This window comes from Panulirus ornatus, chromosome 5, assembly GCF_036320965.1.
Source record: "Panulirus ornatus isolate Po-2019 chromosome 5, ASM3632096v1, whole genome shotgun sequence".
NCBI lineage: Eukaryota > Metazoa > Arthropoda > Malacostraca > Decapoda > Palinuridae > Panulirus > Panulirus ornatus.
Genome location: NC_092228.1, coordinates 32,566,861 through 32,587,822, shown reverse-complemented (window position 1 = coordinate 32,587,822; position 20,962 = coordinate 32,566,861). Strand labels below are relative to the sequence as shown.

Genomic DNA, 20,962 nt, shown 5'->3' with positions numbered 1-20,962 from the left:
CATCATGTGGGTTGGGAAGGAGTCAGGAGGTGTGGCGTTGTACTCGGTGTACCACTTGCCAAGTTGGTCAGTGTGTATACCATGGAAGTTGCAGGGGAATCATCAGTCTGTATGTTAACAATTAGGTTGAGCAAATAACACTTGGCCTCAGTGAAGGTAGAATGTTTTCCCACCAGACTGCATCCATTAATACGACTTAGATCAGAAGATCTAGCCTTAGGTAATTTGTTAGATCGAGATTATCAAAGCCTTTCATCATTTTTAATCTTTGTACTTCGTGACCATCTCTGTTTTAAGTTGTTACGTTGACGTATGATGAATCTAATATGGAGAACAAATTTAGGAGGAAACCTGGCAAAGCTACGTATGAGTGATTTTACCGTTTGCAAGTTGTTGTTTTTTTTTTTTTTTTTGCTTTGTCGCTGTCTCCCGCGTTTGCGAGGTAGCGCAAGGAAACAGACGAAAGAAAATGGCCCAACCCACCCCCATACACATGTATATACATACGTCCACACACGCAAATATACATACCTACACAGCTTTCCATGGTTTACTCCAGACGCTTCACATGCCCCGATTCAATCCACTGACAGCACGTCAACCCCGGCATACCACATCGCTCCAATTCACTCTATTCCTTGCCCTCCTTTCACCCTCCTGCATGTTCAGGCCCCGATCACACAAAATCTTTTTCACTCCATCTTTCCACCTCCAATTTGGTCTCCCTCTTATCCTCGTTCCCTCCACCTCCGACACATATATCCTCTTGGTCAATCTTTCCTCACTCATTCTCTCCATGTGCCCAAACCATTTCAAAACACCCTCTTCTGCTCTCTCAACCACGCTCTTTTTATTTCCACACAACTTACCCTTACGTTACTTACTCGATCAAACCACCTCACACCACACATTGTCCTCAAACATCTCATTTCCAGCACATCCATCCTCCTGCGCACAACTCTATCCATAGCCCACGCCTCGCAACCATACAACATTGTTGGAACCACTATTCCTTCAAACATACCCATTTTTCCTTTCCGAGATAATGTTCTCGACTTCCACACATTCTTCAAGGCTCCCAGAATTTTCGCCCCCTCCCCCACCCTATGATCCACTTCCGCTTCCATGGTTCCATCCGCTGCCAGATCCACTCCCAGATATCTAAAAGACTTCACTTCCTCCAGTTTTTCCTCCATTCAAACTCACCTCCCAATTGACTTGACCCTCAACTCTACTGTACCTAATAACCTTGCTCTTATTCACATTTACTCTTAACTTTCTTCTTTCACACACTTTACCAAACTCAGTCACCAGCTTCTGCAGTTTCTCACATGAATCAGCCACCAGCGCTGTATCATCAGCGAACAACAACTGACTCACTTCCCAAGCTCTCTCATCCCCAACAGACTTCATACTTGCCCCTCTTTCCAAAACTCTTGCATTCACCTCCCTAACAACCCCATCCATAAACAAATTAAACAACCATGGAGACATCACACACCCCTGCCGCAAACCTACATTCACTTAGAACCAATCACTTTCCTCTCTTCCTACGCGTACACATGCCTTACATCCTCGATAAAAACTTTTCACTGCTTCTAACAACTTGCCTCCCACACCATATATTCTTAATACCTTCCACAGAGCATCTCTATCAACTCTATCATATGCCTTCTCCACATCCATAAATGCTACATACAAATCCATTTGCTTTTCTAAGTATTTCTCACATACATTCTTCAAAGCAAACACCTGATCCACACATCCTCTATCACTTCTGAAACCACACTGCTCTTCCCCAATCTGATGCTCTGTACATGCCTTCACCCTCTCAATCAATACCCTCCCATATAATTTACCAGGAATACTCAACAAACTTATACCTCTGTAATTTGAGCACTCACTCTTATCCCCTTTGCCTTTGTACAATGGCACTATGCACGCATTCCGCCAATCCTCAGGCACCTCACCATGAGTCATACATACATTAAATAACCTTACCAACCAGTCAACAATACAGTCACCCCCTTTTTTAATAAATTCCACTGCAATACCATCCAAACCTGCTGCCTTGCCGGCTTTCATCTTCCGCAAAGCTTTTACTACCTCTTCTCTGTTTACCAAATCATTTTCCCTAACCCTCTCACTTTGCACACCACCTCGACCAAAACACCCTCAACACATTCAACAAACCTTCAAAATACTCACTCCATCTCCTTCTCACATCACCACTACTTGTTATCACCTCCCCATTTGCGCCCTTCACTGAAGTAAACTACGATTTTGTAAAAACGAATAGCATCTATGTGTATAGAAAACGTAACTCCTTAGCTGCATTCTCTATGAATGTCATCAAAAGTAAAACATAGATAAGGGAAGGAATGAGGCTTGACGATACGAAACATCACTCAATCGTGTCCTGCCTGCCCAGACCCTCCCTCGCCACACCACTGGCCATAACTTCATCAACACATTGCTTACTCCGTCAAGGTCATCCACACATTTTGCCTGGCTTGAACAACCGCTTGGCATTCATGAACCGCTGAATGTTTACACTTTCTGATTATCTGTAGTAGCTGATGCAGTTGCAAGATAGACTATTAAACCATTTTCTTACAATACTCGCTGGTAAGGAGACAATTTTCACAAAACACAGAGGTAACACTGCCTAAGAAACGGGCTTAAGAACAATTGTACGAACATAGGGTCACATTGGTACATCCACAAGGCACCAGTGGTCTGGGTGGCCTGAAATAGATTTGGGACCAAGAAGGATGATGGGTGTAGGGAGTAAACCTACCACAGACCATCATTAATTATGAAGAGTTGACAATGGTTACCTCCAGCCATAATCTATAAATCAATAGACAAATGTTAATGCAAACAAAGCAAGAATTAAAGAAGCAGGAAACACAATCCAATGTACCATTTTACGATAGTTATGTCAAGTTGTCGCATCTGTTGACTACCTGACGTGGTCTTACGTTTCACCTTTAGTAACGTCTGCGAATTTCGTTGTAGTGAAACTCATGCGACCCGAGAGTCAATGTTAGTGATACACAAGAGGAAGAAATATAACTCCGAAGGTATAAAACAGTTGTGGACACACCAAACGCTTGACAAATATTCCTTAGTAGATGACAGAAAACACAAAGAGATCGTCCTTGTAAACTTATGATGAGGTTTGCTTGAAGAGCCTCCCTTCGTCATCGTCGTCCACAAGCGCCCTTTGTTGGAGTGGGTGTGGCGTGGACACAGTACTGGGACCTTCATGATAAATTATCTACAACGTTCCAGGTGTCCACATATCAGGGATATGACTGTGTACAACGGTGGCTGGGGTTAAAGTCACTGGATCATATATAAAACATACAAAGGTTAACATTGATTCTCTTAAGATTTCAAGGCAATGAAAGGTTTGTGGTGCAGTCTTTATGACTGAAGGTCATATTTAGATAGAGATTTATCAAATGGATATTACATCAACGTCACAGAAGCCGCTCCGGCCACTGTATTACTAACACAAGGGTTAACTGTAGTCATACAATACAAATACTAAAACTTAAGGTAGGTTTACACTTACTTTTGTGTTACGGCCTGGTACGGCGTGGGCCGCACTAAAAACGCCAGCGAGGTGGCGCGGTGAGAGGCAAAATGACCGTTACTGGGCGGCGTCCCTTGTTTTCGTGCGGTGTGTTACGGCGTGATGTTGCGGTAATGTTGCGGTGTCTTGCGCAGTGTCACGGCAGTGGCGCGGTGTTTGCGGCTTTTGATGGCGCGGTTTCATACGGCATGGCACGGCCTCTTGCCGTGGTTGCGGTGTGTCGCGGGTAGCTTGCGATGTTGTTGCGGGTAGCTTGCGGTGTTGTTGCGGAGTGAGCGCACATGTGCACGAGACACGACGTGGAACGATGCATGATTGTTGCACATGCACCGTTCCAAACCGTGTCGGATATGAACCAAGGGTATATATAGAGGTCTGGCAAGCACATGCCTCATTCTTTTGCCAGCCAGCATACAGTATGGACATCCAGAGCCTCTCACCCCAGGAGACCCAGAGAATTTTGGCAGCTGTACTCTGTATTTGTGCAGTCCAGGTCGTCTACGAGTGGAGAAGAAGACGTACTGCAGTGCCACACCCACCAGAACGATTGCGAAGGAAGGACGGCAGGGCAGGGCGGTTATTGAGTCGGGAGTGGCTGACACGGTGACAATTATATGGAAACTACGACCAGCTGCTACAAGAATTGAACAAAGAGGACCCCGAAGGACACAAGAATTTCCTACGCATCTACCCAGAATTGTTCCTGGAGATGGTTGAGAGGCTGACGCCCATTTTGAAGAAGGAGGACACTAGAATGCGGAATGCACAAGAGGAGGGACTTAAGTTGGCGGTCACCCTCCGGCACCTGGCAACTGGGAACGACTATCCAAGTCTCCAATACAGCTTCATAGTCTCCAAGGCTTCCATATGCCGGTTTATCCCGATAGTCTGCGATGCCGTTATCGACAGCTACAAACCAGAAGTGATGAAGTGCCCCGAGGCACCAGAAGAATGGAAGAACGTAGCACAACGATTCGCCTCAAAGTGGAACTATTTCAATTGTGTGGGAGCCCTGGATGGGAAGCAGGTCGCAATCAAGAAACCCAGAGGTGGAGGGTCACAGTACTTCAATTACAAAAAGTTTCACAGCATCGTCCTCATGGCCCTCTCCGATGCAAATTACAAGTTCTTGTACATCGACGTCGGTACAGAAGGAGGCGCTGGGGATGGAGGTGCCTGGCAGATGTGCACCCTGGCCAGGGCCATTAATAACAACCGTGCACACTTCCCTCATGACACAACTCTGCCCAACGACGACGAACCCATCCCCTACCACATAGTCGCCGACGATGCCTTCGCTCTCAAGACGTGGACGATGAAACCCTACTCCCACCAATCACAAGATCCCACCGAACGACTATACAGCTACAGACTATCTCGCGCTCGTCGTGTGGTGGAAAACGCATTCGGGCTGCTACAGATGAGATGGCGAATCTTCGGAAGGACGATGCAACAAGATGTCCCTGTTTGCAAGAAGCTAACGATGTGTGCATGTGTCATGCATAACCTGACACTGCAACACTACCCAATTGATCGCACCGTTGTCGACCATGAGGACCAACAATATGATGTCGTCCCTGGTACTTGGAGGGAGGAGTCACTGAACCTCATGGTACAACTCATGGCAAGAAGGGGACTGAACTACACACGGCGAGCGAAGGCAGTCAGAGATTACCTGGCCCAGTATTATTCATCGGATGCAGGCGCAGTGGAATGGCAAGAGCGAATGGTGTTTCCTCGAGGACGACCTCCTCCTGACAACTAGAGGACACACACACAAATATATATAACCAAACCCAACCAGTGAATATACATAATTGTAAATAAAGTTCATGATGTACTTAACATTGTTTGATACTCCCATATTTGTGTATTGTCTGATAGCCATATTAATGTGATAGAGATTATTTGATGGATGATTGGGACTTATATGAAATGGTGTTGGAAGATATTGAACTGAAACTTAACAGGAATGAGAAAGAAACATGAAAAGCATATTGGTCATAACATAAATACAGTATTTAAAGTTCATATTCTGACGCCAAATACCCCACGATGGTTGGTGCACTTATAATAAACTAAAAATACATAAAAAGCATATTGGGAAGAACATATAAAAGTTTTAAATAATTAAAATACATAAAAAGCATATTGGGAAGAACATATAAAAGTTTTAAATAATTAAAATACATAAAAAGCATATTGGGAAGAACATATAAAAGTTTTAAATAATTAAAATACATAAAAAGCATATTGGGAAGAACATATAAAAGTTTTAAATAATTAAAATACATAAAAAGCATATTGGGAAGAACATATAAAAGTTTTAAATAATTAAAATACATAAAAAGCATATTGGGAAGAACATATAAAAGTTTTAAATAATTAAAATACATAAAAAGCATATTGGGAAGAACATATAAAAGTTTTAAATAATTAAAATACATAAAAAGCATATTGGGAAGAACATATAAAAGTTTTAAATAATTAAAATACATAAAAAGCATATTGGGAAGAACATATAAAAGTTTTAAATAATTAAAATACATAAAAAGCATATTGGGAAGAACATATAAAAGTTTTAAATAATTAAAATACATAAAAAGCATATTGGGAAGAACATATAAAAGTTTTAAATAATTAAAATACATAAAAAGCATATTGGGAAGAACATATAAAAGTTTTAAATAATTAAAATACATAAAAAGCATATTGGGAAGAACATATAAAAGTTTTAAATAATTAAAATACATAAAAAGCATATTGGGAAGAACATATAAAAGTTTTAAATAATTAAAATACATAAAAAGCATATTGGGAAGAACATATAAAAGTTTTAAATAATTAAAATACATAAAAAGCATATTGGGAAGAACATATAAAAGTTTTAAATAATTAAAATACATAAAAAGCATATTGGGAAGAACATATAAAAGTTTTAAATAATTAAAATACATAAAAAGCATATTGGGAAGAACATATAAAAGTTTTAAATAATTAAAATACATAAAAAGCATATTGGGAAGAACATATAAAAGTTTTAAATAATTAAAATACATAAAAAGCATATTGGGAAGAACATATAAAAGTTTTAAATAATTAAAATACATAAAAAGCATATTGGGAAGAACATATAAAAGTTTTAAATAATTAAAATACATAAAAAGCATATTGGGAAGAACATATAAAAGTTTTAAATAATTAAAATACATAAAAAGCATATTGGGAAGAACATATAAAAGTTTTAAATAATTAAAATACATAAAAAGCATATTGGGAAGAACATATAAAAGTTTTAAATAATTAAAATACATAAAAAGCATATTGGGAAGAACATATAAAAGTTTTAAATAATTAAAATACATAAAAAGCATATTGGGAAGAACATATAAAAGTTTTAAATAATTAAAATACATAAAAAGCGTATTGGGAAGAACATATAAAAGTTTTAAATAATTAAAATACATAAAAAGCATATTGGGAAGAACATATAAAAGTTTTAAATAATTAAAATACATAAAAAGCATATTGGGAAGAACATATAAAAGTTTTAAATAATTAAAATACATAAAAAGCATATTGGGAAGAACATATAAAAGTTTTAAATAATTAAAATACATAAAAAGCATATTGGGAAGAACATATAAAAGTTTTAAATAATTAAAATACATAAAAAGCATATTGGGAAGAACATATAAAAGTTTTAAATAATTAAAATACATAAAAAGCATATTGGGAAGAACATATAAAAGTTTTAAATAATTAAAATACATAAAAAGCATATTGGGAAGAACATATAAAAGTTTTAAATAATTAAAATACATAAAAAGCATATTGGGAAGAACATATAAAAGTTTTAAATAATTAAAATACATAAAAAGCATATTGGGAAGAACATATAAAAGTTTTAAATAATTAAAGTTCACACTCTGGCGCCAAATTTCTCTTGATGGTTGGTGCGTGAATGCATATACTTAATATAGTTCAGTGGTACAATGTCTAGGATTTTAAAGTACTATTGTCTAACATGATATATTTGCATATAGAGAGGAGATAAAATTAGTGGACCTGTAATTGAGTTGTACCTACTCGGTTGGAGTAGGAGATGAACCACACAGGTACGTAGTCACAAACAGGTCAAGCCGACATGCTGAGATGTGACTACACACAGGACACCGCGGCTCCAGTGAACCAACAATAGAGAGATTAGCGGCTGAATACCATACAGGTCTCAAACAGGTCGAGCTGACATTGTGAGATGTGACTACACACAGGACACCTCGGCTACAGTGGACCAACTATCGAGAGATTAGGGAGTTTACATGGGTTTCATATATACCGACAATCTACTGTGCGTTCTGATTGTGAATGTTAAATAGTCTATAAATAGGATATCAATATCATTAGTATGTGTTCATGTTCATTATATCATGCTTTCATTATTATATGTGTGTTCTGTCCCTTCTAGTTATTATATCATGTTATTGACCTATTTACTTGTCTGTCTGTCTGTCTGTCTGTCTGTCTGTCTGTCTTTATTCATGTTATTGTTAAAGATGTGTTCTCATTTCAAATTATTTCATAGTTCATATATGTTATCTTAAAAAATCCAATGAGTTGATAATTCATATGTTTATAATTTATTTTCAAGTTATATTGTATTTCATGTATTTCATAGTTAATATTTTATTTATATTTATATTATTATTTTATTTTTTATTATACTTTGTCGCTGTCTCCCGCGTTTGCGAGGTAGCGCAAGGAAACAGACGAAAGAAATGGCCCAACCCCCCCCATACACATGTATATACATACGTCCACACACGCAAATATACATACCTACACAGCTTTCCATGGTTTACCCCAGTCGCTTCACATGCCTTGATTCAATCCACTGACAGCACGTCAACCCCGGTATACCACATCGCTCCAATTCACTCTATTCCTTGCCCTCCTTTCACCCTCCTGCATGTTCAGGCCCCGATCACACAAAATCTTTTTCACTCCATCTTTCCACCTCCAATTTGGTCTCCCTCTTCTCCTCGTTCCCTCCACCTCCGACACATATATCCTCTTGGTCAATCTTTCCTCACTCATTCTCTCCATGTGCCCAAACCACTTCAAAACACCCTCTTCTGCTCTCTCAACCAGTTAATATTTGTGTTATTATATTTCATATTATATTTTCAGATGATTTAAAGTAATTCTATAGTTTCATTTTATTTCTTATTTCATCTTTCTGATATCATATTATTTCCTGTTATCTTTTTGGCCATGTTATTTCATTCTTCAAGTTCATAGGTCAGAAGCATATCAGCATATATTTGGTCATAACATAAAAAAAAGCATCAAAAAAGGGAAATAGAAATGCAAGTAAATATTTTAACATTCACAAATTCTATAAAGTTAGCTGGGTTTACAAAATCAACATACATTTCATTATTATAAATATATGTGTTTGTGTTTGTGTTGATGTAGTACGTGTTTCACTGTGTGGTGTCGTTCTTCTCGTCATCCTTCCAATGAGGGGAGACGGGCAGACTGCAGGAAGTGATGAATTTTGAGGCAGTTGTCTTTGGTGTATTCAGACTTGCGCCATGGGTAGGGGGTGGCGCCTCAGGGGTAGCGGGCATGTCCAACATGTTGGTGAGGCTATGCACAAGTGGCGACAGCCCAGTCGATGTGTTGGGGAGATTGATTGGTGTGGACCGCCCACTGAAGAAGGAAGGTGTCGGCAGCTGTGTCGGCTGTGTATACCCCTGCTGCTGCTGTGGGTGGTGTTGTTGAGGGATGTATGGGTAGTATATTTGTTGCGGCTGGGGTTGAAGCGAGATCCACTGCTGTTGAGATGGTGTAGGAATCGGTTGGGGAGCTAAAGCCACTGGTTCCGTCTGCGTCCCTTTGGGTGTTTGATTTTGCGGCAAGTTTATGGGCATCCCCCGAGCCAAAGCTGCTTTCTCCGTGGCATTTTCTTCTTTGGGGCCCGCCAATTTGTGAATCGTAGTGATGACTGTGTTGAAGAAGGGCTGCTGGTATTCTTCTGGCACGAACTCGAGGTGTTCTCTGATGTATTGGACGAAGACGTTGATGGTACGCTGTTTCTTGCTTTGCCCTTCAGGTATCAGTTGGTTCATTCGATCCATAATTCTGCTGAGTTGCGAGTGGACTGCTTCTTCAGCCGAATCAGGTGTGCCAACACGTCGCTCCCCTCTCTCGGTCCTCCTCTGCTTCAGCAGCCGCTTCCTCCGCTGAATCGAAGTTACAGAGAGGCCCGACATGTCACCACTGGATGATTCTCCTCCGCCTATTTCCATTGTTGGTGTGGCGACGTCAGGTGCAGGTGAGAACCGCTCGCTTGGTATTGTCGGTTCGTGGGTGATGTGACCACCCAGGAATCCCCACATTGACATAACTTCATCCTCCCGTGTTGTCCGTTGTCGTGCTGCCGCCCCGCTCTTGTTCTCCTTCTTCTCTATTTTTCCGAAGTCGGCTCGCCGTGCCTCGAAATACCTGCGTACTTGCTGGAAGGTGCAATTTTCGAATTCCCTTGCCAGTTCCCTCCATAGTTCTTCCTTCGCCCTTGGATTCGACCATTGTTTGTCCCGCTTGTCGTATAAAGTAGGGTGCTCCTTGACGAATTCGGCGATCTGCTCCTTCTGCTCTTGTGTGAACTTGTAGTCTGAAATTTCCTTCTTGCTGGGGCGGTATCGTTTCTTGGGCTGCACGATACCACTCAGGCCTGCGATGTCCTGGTACTCGATGTTGGATAGGCTGACCTCAAGGGGCAGCTCTTCCACGGGTTCAGACCTCTCCTCCGGTTCTGCAGGCTGGGTGTCCTGGGACTCTTAGCTTGCCTGGGACCCCTGGGTAGGCAGAGGGGTGGACTTCCTACGAGGCATCTGGGTGGTAAAGTGGAGCGAGAGTGGCTGGTAAAGTGTGTCGTCTGGCTGTCAGAGCGCGAATGATGCCCCGTTTTCAGTCCGGACCCTTTTGTACACCTCCCCAGGCGGCACGCGGCAACTTTCCCTACAATCCCCTAGGAAGGCGCCTCACGGACCCCGCACGGACCCCGCACGCACGCCGCATGCCCCGCAAGATGTATGAATCATGTATGAAGACGTTGTAACACTCTCGCACGGGCGCCGCAAGACGCCGTACCAGCACGCCGTAACACTCCCGTACGGATAGCATGAAGCCGCTCAAGGCCGTACGTGGCACGGTGTGGCGCGGAACCGTGCGGACACGGGCGGTTTCTTGCGGGGTTTGTTTAGGCGCCGCGCCACGCCGCTTACGGTTTCGTGCGGCGTCATCAAGCCGCACGGTGCCGCTCGAAAATTTGAAATGTTTTAAAATCTGAGCGGCGCCGTACGGATTTGGCGCGCCGCAACAGATGCCGCCAGTGTCATGGGCACGCTTTGCTGCGACTTTAGGGCGACATTGGTGCGGCCCACACCGTACCAGGCCGTAACACAAAAGTGCGTAAGTGTAAACCTACCTATAGATATGTCTTCTATAAAGTTTGTATACATGTTCTCCTTCGGGTCGATACCTAACGCTTTCGTATTAATCATTCGTAACTGACCAAGCATTACAAAGCTGTGTCACTTCCCACACTCTGTTTCATTAATCATTCTAACTATATTTGTTTCATCATGGATTTGATCCTTACAAGAGATATTTATGTTTGTAATTTTCTTTATCATATCATTAGTCAGTTGAATTGCACAATACGCTTGTCAACCTGGCCAGTCTACTGTTTTGGTCATGAGATATTATTCACAAGGTGTAACAGGACTCCATCAGTCAGCTGTGTCACTACCAGTGACAAGTCGTCCTTAGCAAGGCTGTGTCATCCTCAAAGGACGGAGAGAAATAGTACAGTCTCGTCGGAATTCTTCTTGCTCAAAGGTGTCCATCATCCCCTGCTCCTGTGTAGAGTGCAGCAGCCACGAAGGTGTAGGAGCGCCATCAAAGGTGTGCTGGTGATGTGTGGTAATAATAATGATACTGTTCACACCATCACCAACAACCATTTCTCAGGTTTTTCTATCTTACTTGTCGTCACTGATGACTTTCTTGGATGTACATCTTTCTATATTAGGTTGTTCCATCTGTTCACACAATAATACGTTGAAAGGATTGTTAGCTGACTTAAAAATAGAATATATAAAGGATTCATTACTGACTCACCTTCCATATGTCGCTGTACGTTTGAATCCACCAAACAGGGTGAGAGCGTGTACGGTCTCAGAATTATCTTGAACCTCTGGGAAAACTCTTCAAGATGATTCAATTGATGGTTATAACATGACCTTTACCGCAGGTATGACCCTTGCAATCAAAAGGAGTGAAAACCTTACTTATATGGGCCAAATATTTAGTGAGCGTGTGTATGACCTTACAAATATCTTCAACACGTGAAGGTGTTTAAGTATTTTTGGTTGAGGATCATGACTAACTTGTTGACTTTATTAACCCTGGCAGTGGATGAGCCACAAGCCCAAATAACCAACCAACCTGGCGATTATTTTAGATGTCTTGCTTGACTGACAATGTAGCACCTGGGTTGAGCCCAAGGACTTGTTACCCTCCTCCTTTCACTCTGTTTTTCTATCTCTTCTTCACCACACTCCCGAGAACCCTCCAGCAAACTCCACCACACTCCCCTTCCTCCCAAACCCTTCCCTCTACGTAGTCAGTAATGAAGACAGACATTCATAGCTTCATATGCAGCTACCTGCTGGACCTGGACGATCATTTTATGTTGAACTTATGGTTCACATTCTGGCTTCATGACCACAAGCTGATAGCCCTTAAATCCAACAACATATATACATCCTGTTATACAACTGATGTTACTGTCTGACGTATGTATGGTGCGGCTTGATGACCTTACCTGCTGATGGTCAAACATGTCATCATGTTGTGATTTGTATGTTTTGTTGTGTGGCACAGATTCTGTTGTAGATATCTTTAATAACCTTTACCAGTTACTATCCAGTATAGTGAACGATAGACAGACTTACGTGTTACAGACTCCGTATGATAAGCACTTGACGAGTCTCGACACAAACATTTATCTGTTGGGTAAGATCAGAGAACGAGTCGTCCAGTGGCAGAACATAAACCTACAACATGTAACAACAACAACAACAACAACAACAACAACAACAAACAAACAACTGTTATGTGAAGATCTAGTTATTCAAAGTGAGATGATCACAAGGAAGTTAGGGATACAGAAGAGTAGGAGTGAGATATAAGCTGGAGGCCCAGCCACCGTGGCTGGTGCTATATAGAGCAGTGAGGGCTAACACCATATCTTAACCCCTGGTGATGTGTGAGCTTATAAACACTGGTGGTATTTATGGCGGCCACCAGGAAGTAATGTTCACCAGGTATTGCTCTGCTCTACACTGATCCAACAACTACAAGGATAATGTTGTTATAACCTCTTGATCGTGGTGGTTATAGAAGTATTATAGATACATGTTGGTGACACAAGGATAATGTTGTTATAACCTTCTTGATCATGCTGGTTATAGAAGTATTATAGATACATGTTGGTGACACAAGTATAATGTTGTTATAACCTTCTTGATCATGCTGGTTATAGAAGTATTATAGATACATGTTGGTGACACAAGGATAATGTTGTTATAACCTTCTTGATCATGCTGGTTATAGAAGTATTATAGATACATGTTGGTGACACAAGACATCATAATGATGGTTTCCTCTGGTGTCAACAAGTTATCAACTACATACAGTAATATCAGTCGTAACAACACTATGTATGTAGTCGTGATTACCGTAACATGTGAGTGGCAAGATTGGATGACGTAACGTAACAATATCAGACTTCATCATTCTCAATAGTTTAGGTGGATCATGTAATATTTGGCGTTGCTTCATGTTTTATCAGATGATCAAATGATGGCTGGTCTAATGACCTTCACAAGTCAGTGGTCATTAAATCCCACACAGCAACCAACCACTCAGGATGACCAGGAGGGAGCCACCTGGTGCAGACCAAGTGTACCAGCCTGGTGGAGAGGGTCAACTGCTCCACCTCAGGATAAGAGCTGCTCAAGTTCTGTAGTGAGGGACACTCCAAGTGGCATGTGAAACTACCAGTCTTAGTTATAAACTACCGCCAGCCCGCCCGGCCGGTGGGTGGCTGTGGCCAACATGAACCCAGGGGCTACACACACACACACACACACACACACACACACCGCCCACTGACCTGACCACCGGCCGGTGGGTGGCTGTGGCCAACATGAACCCAGGGGCTACACACACACACACACACACACACACACCGCCCACTGACCTGACCACCGGCCGGTGGGTGGGTGGCTGTGGCCAACATGAACCCAGGGGCTACACACACACACACACACACACACACACACAGAGCGGCGCCAGGCTGGAGGCGGGGCATCGTGACGTCACAGGCAAGTCCCTCCCCCCGCCAGATCCAAACATGTGTTGTGTCTGGTGATGGCGGTTCAAGATTTCCCACATTTATATTGATCATTACATTATCATCCACTCCCAAAGTCACCTGGCATTCTTGTGTTTCAACAACAGACGTGATATATGCAACACCAGGCAAACATTGTACCATTATCTGATAGGTTAATTGGTGCACAATCAAGAACCAGTGAATTTCATCGCCGCCATAAGTAAGTAAGGAAGGTGACTTTAATGATGATAAATACGACCTGGTATGGCTGTGTCTACACACTACCGCCATCTGGTCAACATTGTACATACGAACATTTAAACTCTGACATTTTAACAAATTGTTGCAAAACGACTCCATGAAACGCGAACTTAATATTCATCCATTTAACTCCCTCATTCATTAACGAACATATAAACATCATCATTTGAACGTAAACCTTCCAGCTGCGTTATGTCAACAAAGTCCTTTTAGATACGTCATATAAACACAAACATTGAAAATACGTCAGTTAAACAAAAACTTATGCAAATCGTCATTACAACTCGAACTTTTAACCTCGTCAATTAAACAGTTTAATTCTGCCAAGCAACAGCGAACTTTTAAACACCGTCAAATTGCAGTTGTTGTATGAAATGCCTCACATAACTGAAAAATTTTAAAGTAAATTATTTTACCGATATTCTTTGAGTTCTGCACTTTAAAGATGAATCTTTAAATTCTGTCTCTAGAGGTAAACAGAACCTTTAAATTCCACCAGAACAATGGAAGTTTGTAAAATTGATTTAACTCTGCCACTAAACGCGAACTTTTAAATTTAGCTGGGCGGCCTCTTATTCCCTGGCTGCCAATCATACTTTGTCCTTTTAAACTCTATTTACATCGCTCTCATTCAATCTTAATTTCGATCGTCTCTGATATTTCAGTCATAAAATTTGTTCATGTTGTCATATTGCTTTAGTTAATGTTTATGGTTAAACCTAAAGAATCTACAGTGTTTACAGTGACGGAGCCACCTGTATGTTGTACCAGACAACCAGTAATGTATGGTGACTGACGTCTACAGTGACGGAGCCACCTGTATGTTGTACCAGACAACCAGTAATGTATGGTGACTGACGTCTACAGTGACGGAGCCACCTGTATGTTGTACCAGACAACCAGTAATGTATGGTGACTGACGTCTACAGTGACGGAGCCACCTGTATGTTGTACCAGACAACCAGTAATGTATGGTGACTGACGTCTACAGTGACGGAGCCACCTGTATGTTGTACCAGACAACCAGTAATGTATGGTGACTGACGTCTACAGTGACGGAGCCACCTGTATGTTGTACCAGACAACCAGTAATGTATGGTGACTGACGTCTACAGTGACGGAGCCACCTGTATGTTGTACCAGACAACCAGTAATGTATGGTGACTGACGTCTACAGTGACGGAGCCACCTGTATGTTGTACCAGACAACCAGTAATGTATGGTGACTGACGTCTACAGTGACGGAGCCACCTGTATGTTGTACCAGACAACCAGTAATGTATGGTGACTGACGTCTACAGTGACGGAGCCACCTGTATGTTGTACCAGACAACCAGTAATGTATGGTGACTGACGTCTACAGTGACGGAGCCACCTGTATGTTGTACCAGACAACCAGTAATGTATGGTGACTGACGTCTACAGTGACGGAGCCACCTGTATGTTGTACCAGACAACCAGTAATGTATGGTGACTGACGTCTACAGTGACGGAGCCACCTGTATGTTGTACCAGACAACCAGTAATGTATGGTGACTGACGTCTACAGTGACGGAGCCACCTGTATGTTGTACCAGACAACCAGTAATGTATGGTGACTGACGTCTACAGTGACGGAGCCACCTGTATGTTGTACCAGACAACCAGTAATGTATGGTGACTGACGTCTACAGTGACGGAGCCACCTGTATGTTGTACCAGACAACAGTATGTATGATGACTGACGTCTACAGTGACGGAGCCACCTGCATGTTGTACCAGACAACCAGTAATGTATGTGACTGACGTCTACAGTGACGGAGCCACCTGTATGTTGTACCAGACAACCAGTATGTATGGTGACTGACGTCTACAGTGACGGAGCCACCTGTATGTTGTACCAGACAACCAGTAATGTATGGTGACTGACGTCTACAGTGACGGAGCCACCTGTATGTTGTACAGTCTTGACAAAATGATGAAGATCCGTGGCGAGCTCACGCCTTCGTATGAATCATGGTATCGGAACCGTTTAATCATGATGGTATCGGAACCGTTACTGTGTATCAACGTGACATGATGGTATGGGAACCGTTGTAATCATGATGGTATGGGAACCGTTTGAATCATGATGGTATGGAACCGTTATGAATCATGATGGTATCGGAACCGTTGTGAATCATGATGGTATCGGAACCGTTGTGAATCATGATGGTATCGGAACCGTTGTGAATCATGATGGTATCGGAACCGTTGTGAATCATGATGGTATCGGAACCGTTGTGAATCATGATGGTATCGGAACCGTTGTGAATCATGATGGTATCGGAACCGTTGTGAATCATGATGGTATCGGAACCGTTGTGAATCATGATGGTATCGGAACCGTTGTGAATCATGATGGTATCGGAACCGTTGTGAATCATGATGGTATCGGAACCGTTGTGAATCATGATGGTATCGGAACCGTTGTGAATCATGATGGTATCGGAACCGTTGTGAATCATGATGGTATGGGAACCGTTGTGAATCATGATGGTATCGGAACCGTTGTGAATCATGATGGTATCGGAACCGTTGTGAATCATGATGGTATCGGAACCGTTGTGAATCATGATGGTATCGGAACCGTTGTGAATCATGATGGTATCGGAACCGTTGTGAATCATGATGGTATCGGAACCGTTGTGAATCATGATGGTATCGGAACCGTTGTGAATCATGATGGTATCGGAACCGTTATGAATCATGATGGTATGGGAACCGTTATGAATCATGATGGTATCGGAACCGTTGTGAATCATGATGGTATGGGAACCGTTGTGAATCATGATGGTATCGGAACCGTTGTGAATCATGATGGTATCGGAACCGTTATGAATCATGATGGTATCGGAACCGTTGTGAATCATGATGGTATCGGAACCGTTGTGAATCATGATGGTATCGGAACCGTTGTGAATCATGATGGTATCGGAACCGTTGTGAATCATGATGGTATCGGAACCGTTGTGAATCATGATGGTATCGGAACCGTTGTGAATCATGATGGTATCGGAACCGTTGTGAATCATGATGGTATCGGAACCGTTGTGAATCATGATGGTATCGGAACCGTTGTGAATCATGATGGTATCGGAACCGTTGTGAATCATGATGGTATCGGAACCGTTGTGAATCATGATGGTATCGGAACCGTTGTGAATCATGATGGTATCGGAACCGTTGTGAATCATGATGGTATCGGAACCGTTGTGAATCATGATGGTATCGGAACCGTTGTGAATCATGATGGTATCGGAACCGTTGTGAATCATGATGGTATCGGAACCGTTGTGAATCATGATGGTATCGGAACCGTTGTGAATCATGATGGTATCGGAACCGTTGTGAATCATGATGGTATCGGAACCGTTGTGAGTCATGATGGTATCGGAACCGTTGTGAATCATGATGGTATCGGAACCGTTGTGAATCATGATGGTATCGGAACCGTTGTGAATCATGATGGTATCGGAACCGTTGTAAATCTCGATCTTGTGACTCATAGTGAGTGAACCCAAGTGCCTCGGTGTGGTGACATAGCTGTTCTGGTGAGGGTGGAGGTGACGGCTACTGACTTACCAGTGAATTATTATCCATGGCATCATTTTTGAAGGGTTTAATCACATTCAGTCATAACTCCCGCACTTGGTTGGTAGTTAACACTAATCTATTTCACAATTTTGGGTTGTTTCAAGTCTACCTATTTCACGGATTATATTGTTACACTCGATAGTATCCGCTACTTGGACACGGGACCTGGCATCCCTTTCCTTGTGAGTGTCGCATAATGAAGTAGTTATTTGGGAATAGATCGATAACATAGAAACTCGGCAACTTAAACTTGAATATCTTTTGTTTTATGTGCTAATAATATACCGCCGCCCGCACTCATTTTGGCAACGCTAGCGACTCGTGATAGCTTAGACCCGGCGGATCCACTTCCTCCCCGGCGGGCTTGAAGCTGCAACCTCGACTGCCAATATTAAGTGACAATTTTATTTCACTGTGGATATTTATTTTTATGATATTGTCTTCTACTTGTTATATTAGATAATCATCATGATACAGATGTTAAGCCCAGAACAATAATACTGTGTACGCACAGTTAAAAGGCTAAAACGATATCAGTTTAAATACTAACGTAATAATTTGTCGGCAACAATAGCATCAACCAATGACGTGTCCCTGTCACCTAGCCAGCCTGGGGGAAGTGGAATCGGCCGGTTATGTTAGCAGTGTTGCCAAAATGACTGCGGTATAGCTATAGGTAATGATAGACTTTACGTTTGTCTTGCACAACAACACAGAACCAGGCGGGTAGCAGAGTAAGTGTTTACCTTTCAAAGGTTTCTGGGAATCGAGACTAAATACTGGAGAGTGAGTTTATATTCCTCATACATAAATATTAAAGGATCCGTGATCACTATACCCAGTCTGTCCCATCTATCGATCAATATACTCAGTCTCTCCCATCTATCGATCACTATACCCATTCTGTCTCATCTATCAATCTTCACTATACCCTGTCCCATCTACCGATCTTCACTGTACCCAGTCTGTCCCATCTACCGAACTTCACTATGCCATCTCTGTTCCATCTACCGATCTTCACTGTACCCAGTCTGTCCCATCTACTGAACTTCACTATACCCTGTCCCATCTATCGATATTTACTATACCCAGGCTCTCCCATCTACCTATCTCTACCATACCCTGTCTGTCCCATCTATCGATCAACACTATACCCTGTCTGTCCCATCTACCTATCTCTACTATACCTTGTCTCTTCCATCAGTCAATCTTCTCTGTACCCTGTCTATCGAATCTACCAGTCTTCACTATACTCAGTCTGTCCCACCTATCGATCTTCGCTATACCTTGTTTGTCCCATCTATGGATTTTCACTATAATCTATATGTCCCAATCTGTCGATCTTAACTATTCCCTGTCTGTCCTATTTATGGATATTTCACTATACCCAGCCTGTCCCATCTATCAATCTTCACTATACCCTGTCTGTCCCATCAATCAATTCATTATGCTCTTTGTGTCCCAACTACACATCTTCACTATACCCTCTGTCCTATCTAGCGATCTTCACTGTACCCTGTCTATCTCACCTATCGATCTTCACTATACCTTGTCTGTCCCATCTATGGATCTTCACTATACCCTGTCTGTCCCATCTATCAATCTTCACTGTACCCTGTCAGTCCCATGTATGCATCTTCACTGTACCCAGTCTGTCCCATCTATGGATATTCACTATACCCTGTCTGTCCCATCTATCGATCTTCACTATATCCAGTCTGTCCCATCCACCTGTACCCCTGGTCACCATGTAACAACCATTAACCCACCTACAATATTTTAGATGGTCTCTACATTTAAAATCGCCGAAGTCGACTATGCTTTTGTTTCTATGTGGGATATTAGAGCATGGGGGTACCTTACTATATTTTTCCATATCAATATAGACTCACTATATTTGTGGACGTACAAGGATAACCGAGGTTACTTCGTAAAGTGCACAACGTAATCATAGTATCTTCAACATGGAAGTTTTTGCAAAAAGCTCAGTTGTGGAGGTGGTCGAGCAGCAGCAGGTGCTCTGGGTCGCCCTCCTTGACCAGGCCTACCTGCCTTTCCACGATGAGGAGGATTTGCTGGACCGTCCACCACACGAGACCCGACTCCCACATATAGATGAGTTGGGCTGCGATGATGACGACATACATGTCATCGTGCCCACCAACGAGCAGTTGCAAGGGGTTCTCAGAACCGTCCTGCAGAGGTATACCATCAGGGTCGTCAACGTTCCATACAAAATCTCAAGGTCGAACGTCTGGGAATTCTTCAAGCAGTTCGGCGACATCGTTCGCTTCGACATGCAGTCCTACACGACCTACGAGAACCACCGCGGGATTGCCGTCATCCAGTACCCCTGCTATGCCTCGTACAAGAAGGCACTTCTTGCCGACGTGACACCACTCTCCGTCAACGGTCGCTGTGCAAAAGTGAAACCTCACCGTCCCACTGATGCTGACCAAGTGACCTCGCCCACTCAAGTGGCACTGCAGCCCACACTCCCTACCAGACCCACCATCCATGAGGAAATGCAGCCCACCCCACTTGTCAGGCCCACCTTCAGGGAGACATGGCAGGTCTCAAGACCTGTCAGGCCCACCATTCAAGACCGACTTGGTCCCCCAACACACGTCAGGCCCACCATTCAAGACCGACTTGGTCCCCCAACACATGTCAGGCCCAGCGTTCTAGACCGACTGGGACCAATAACACATGACATGTCCTACGTTACAGACCGACTGCACTCCGCACCACGTACGGGCGTTAAAAGGCGTGTCGAGATGACACACGCTCCCCGTGCCAAAAGATTCAGTTGGTGAGGAACCTGAGTTCTTTCTTCCTGCTGGTGCTGCAGGAGAACACGGCCCTAGAGTGGACACTGGAGGTGTGTTTGTGTTTGTGTTTGGGTTATCACTGAGGAACCAACACCAAGACAACTTTAGTTTCGCCTCGCCAAGGATTACGTTAATCTGGCGGAAGTCTGGCTTTCTCCCAGTAGTGGATGACACATAATA

General features: G+C 42.7%; 1 protein-coding gene across 1 annotated transcript; it reads left to right on the top strand.

Moving 5' to 3' along the window:
* The first annotated feature begins 4,313 nt into the window (after positions 1-4,313).
* Positions 4,314-8,808, top strand: LOC139748799 (putative nuclease HARBI1). The gene is made up of 2 exons (XM_071662233.1): positions 4,314-5,184; positions 8,795-8,808. Exons 1-2 carry the CDS (start codon positions 4,314-4,316, stop codon positions 8,806-8,808), a joined length of 885 nt encoding a protein of 294 aa, XP_071518334.1.
* Positions 8,809-20,962: the final 12,154 nt, after the last annotated feature.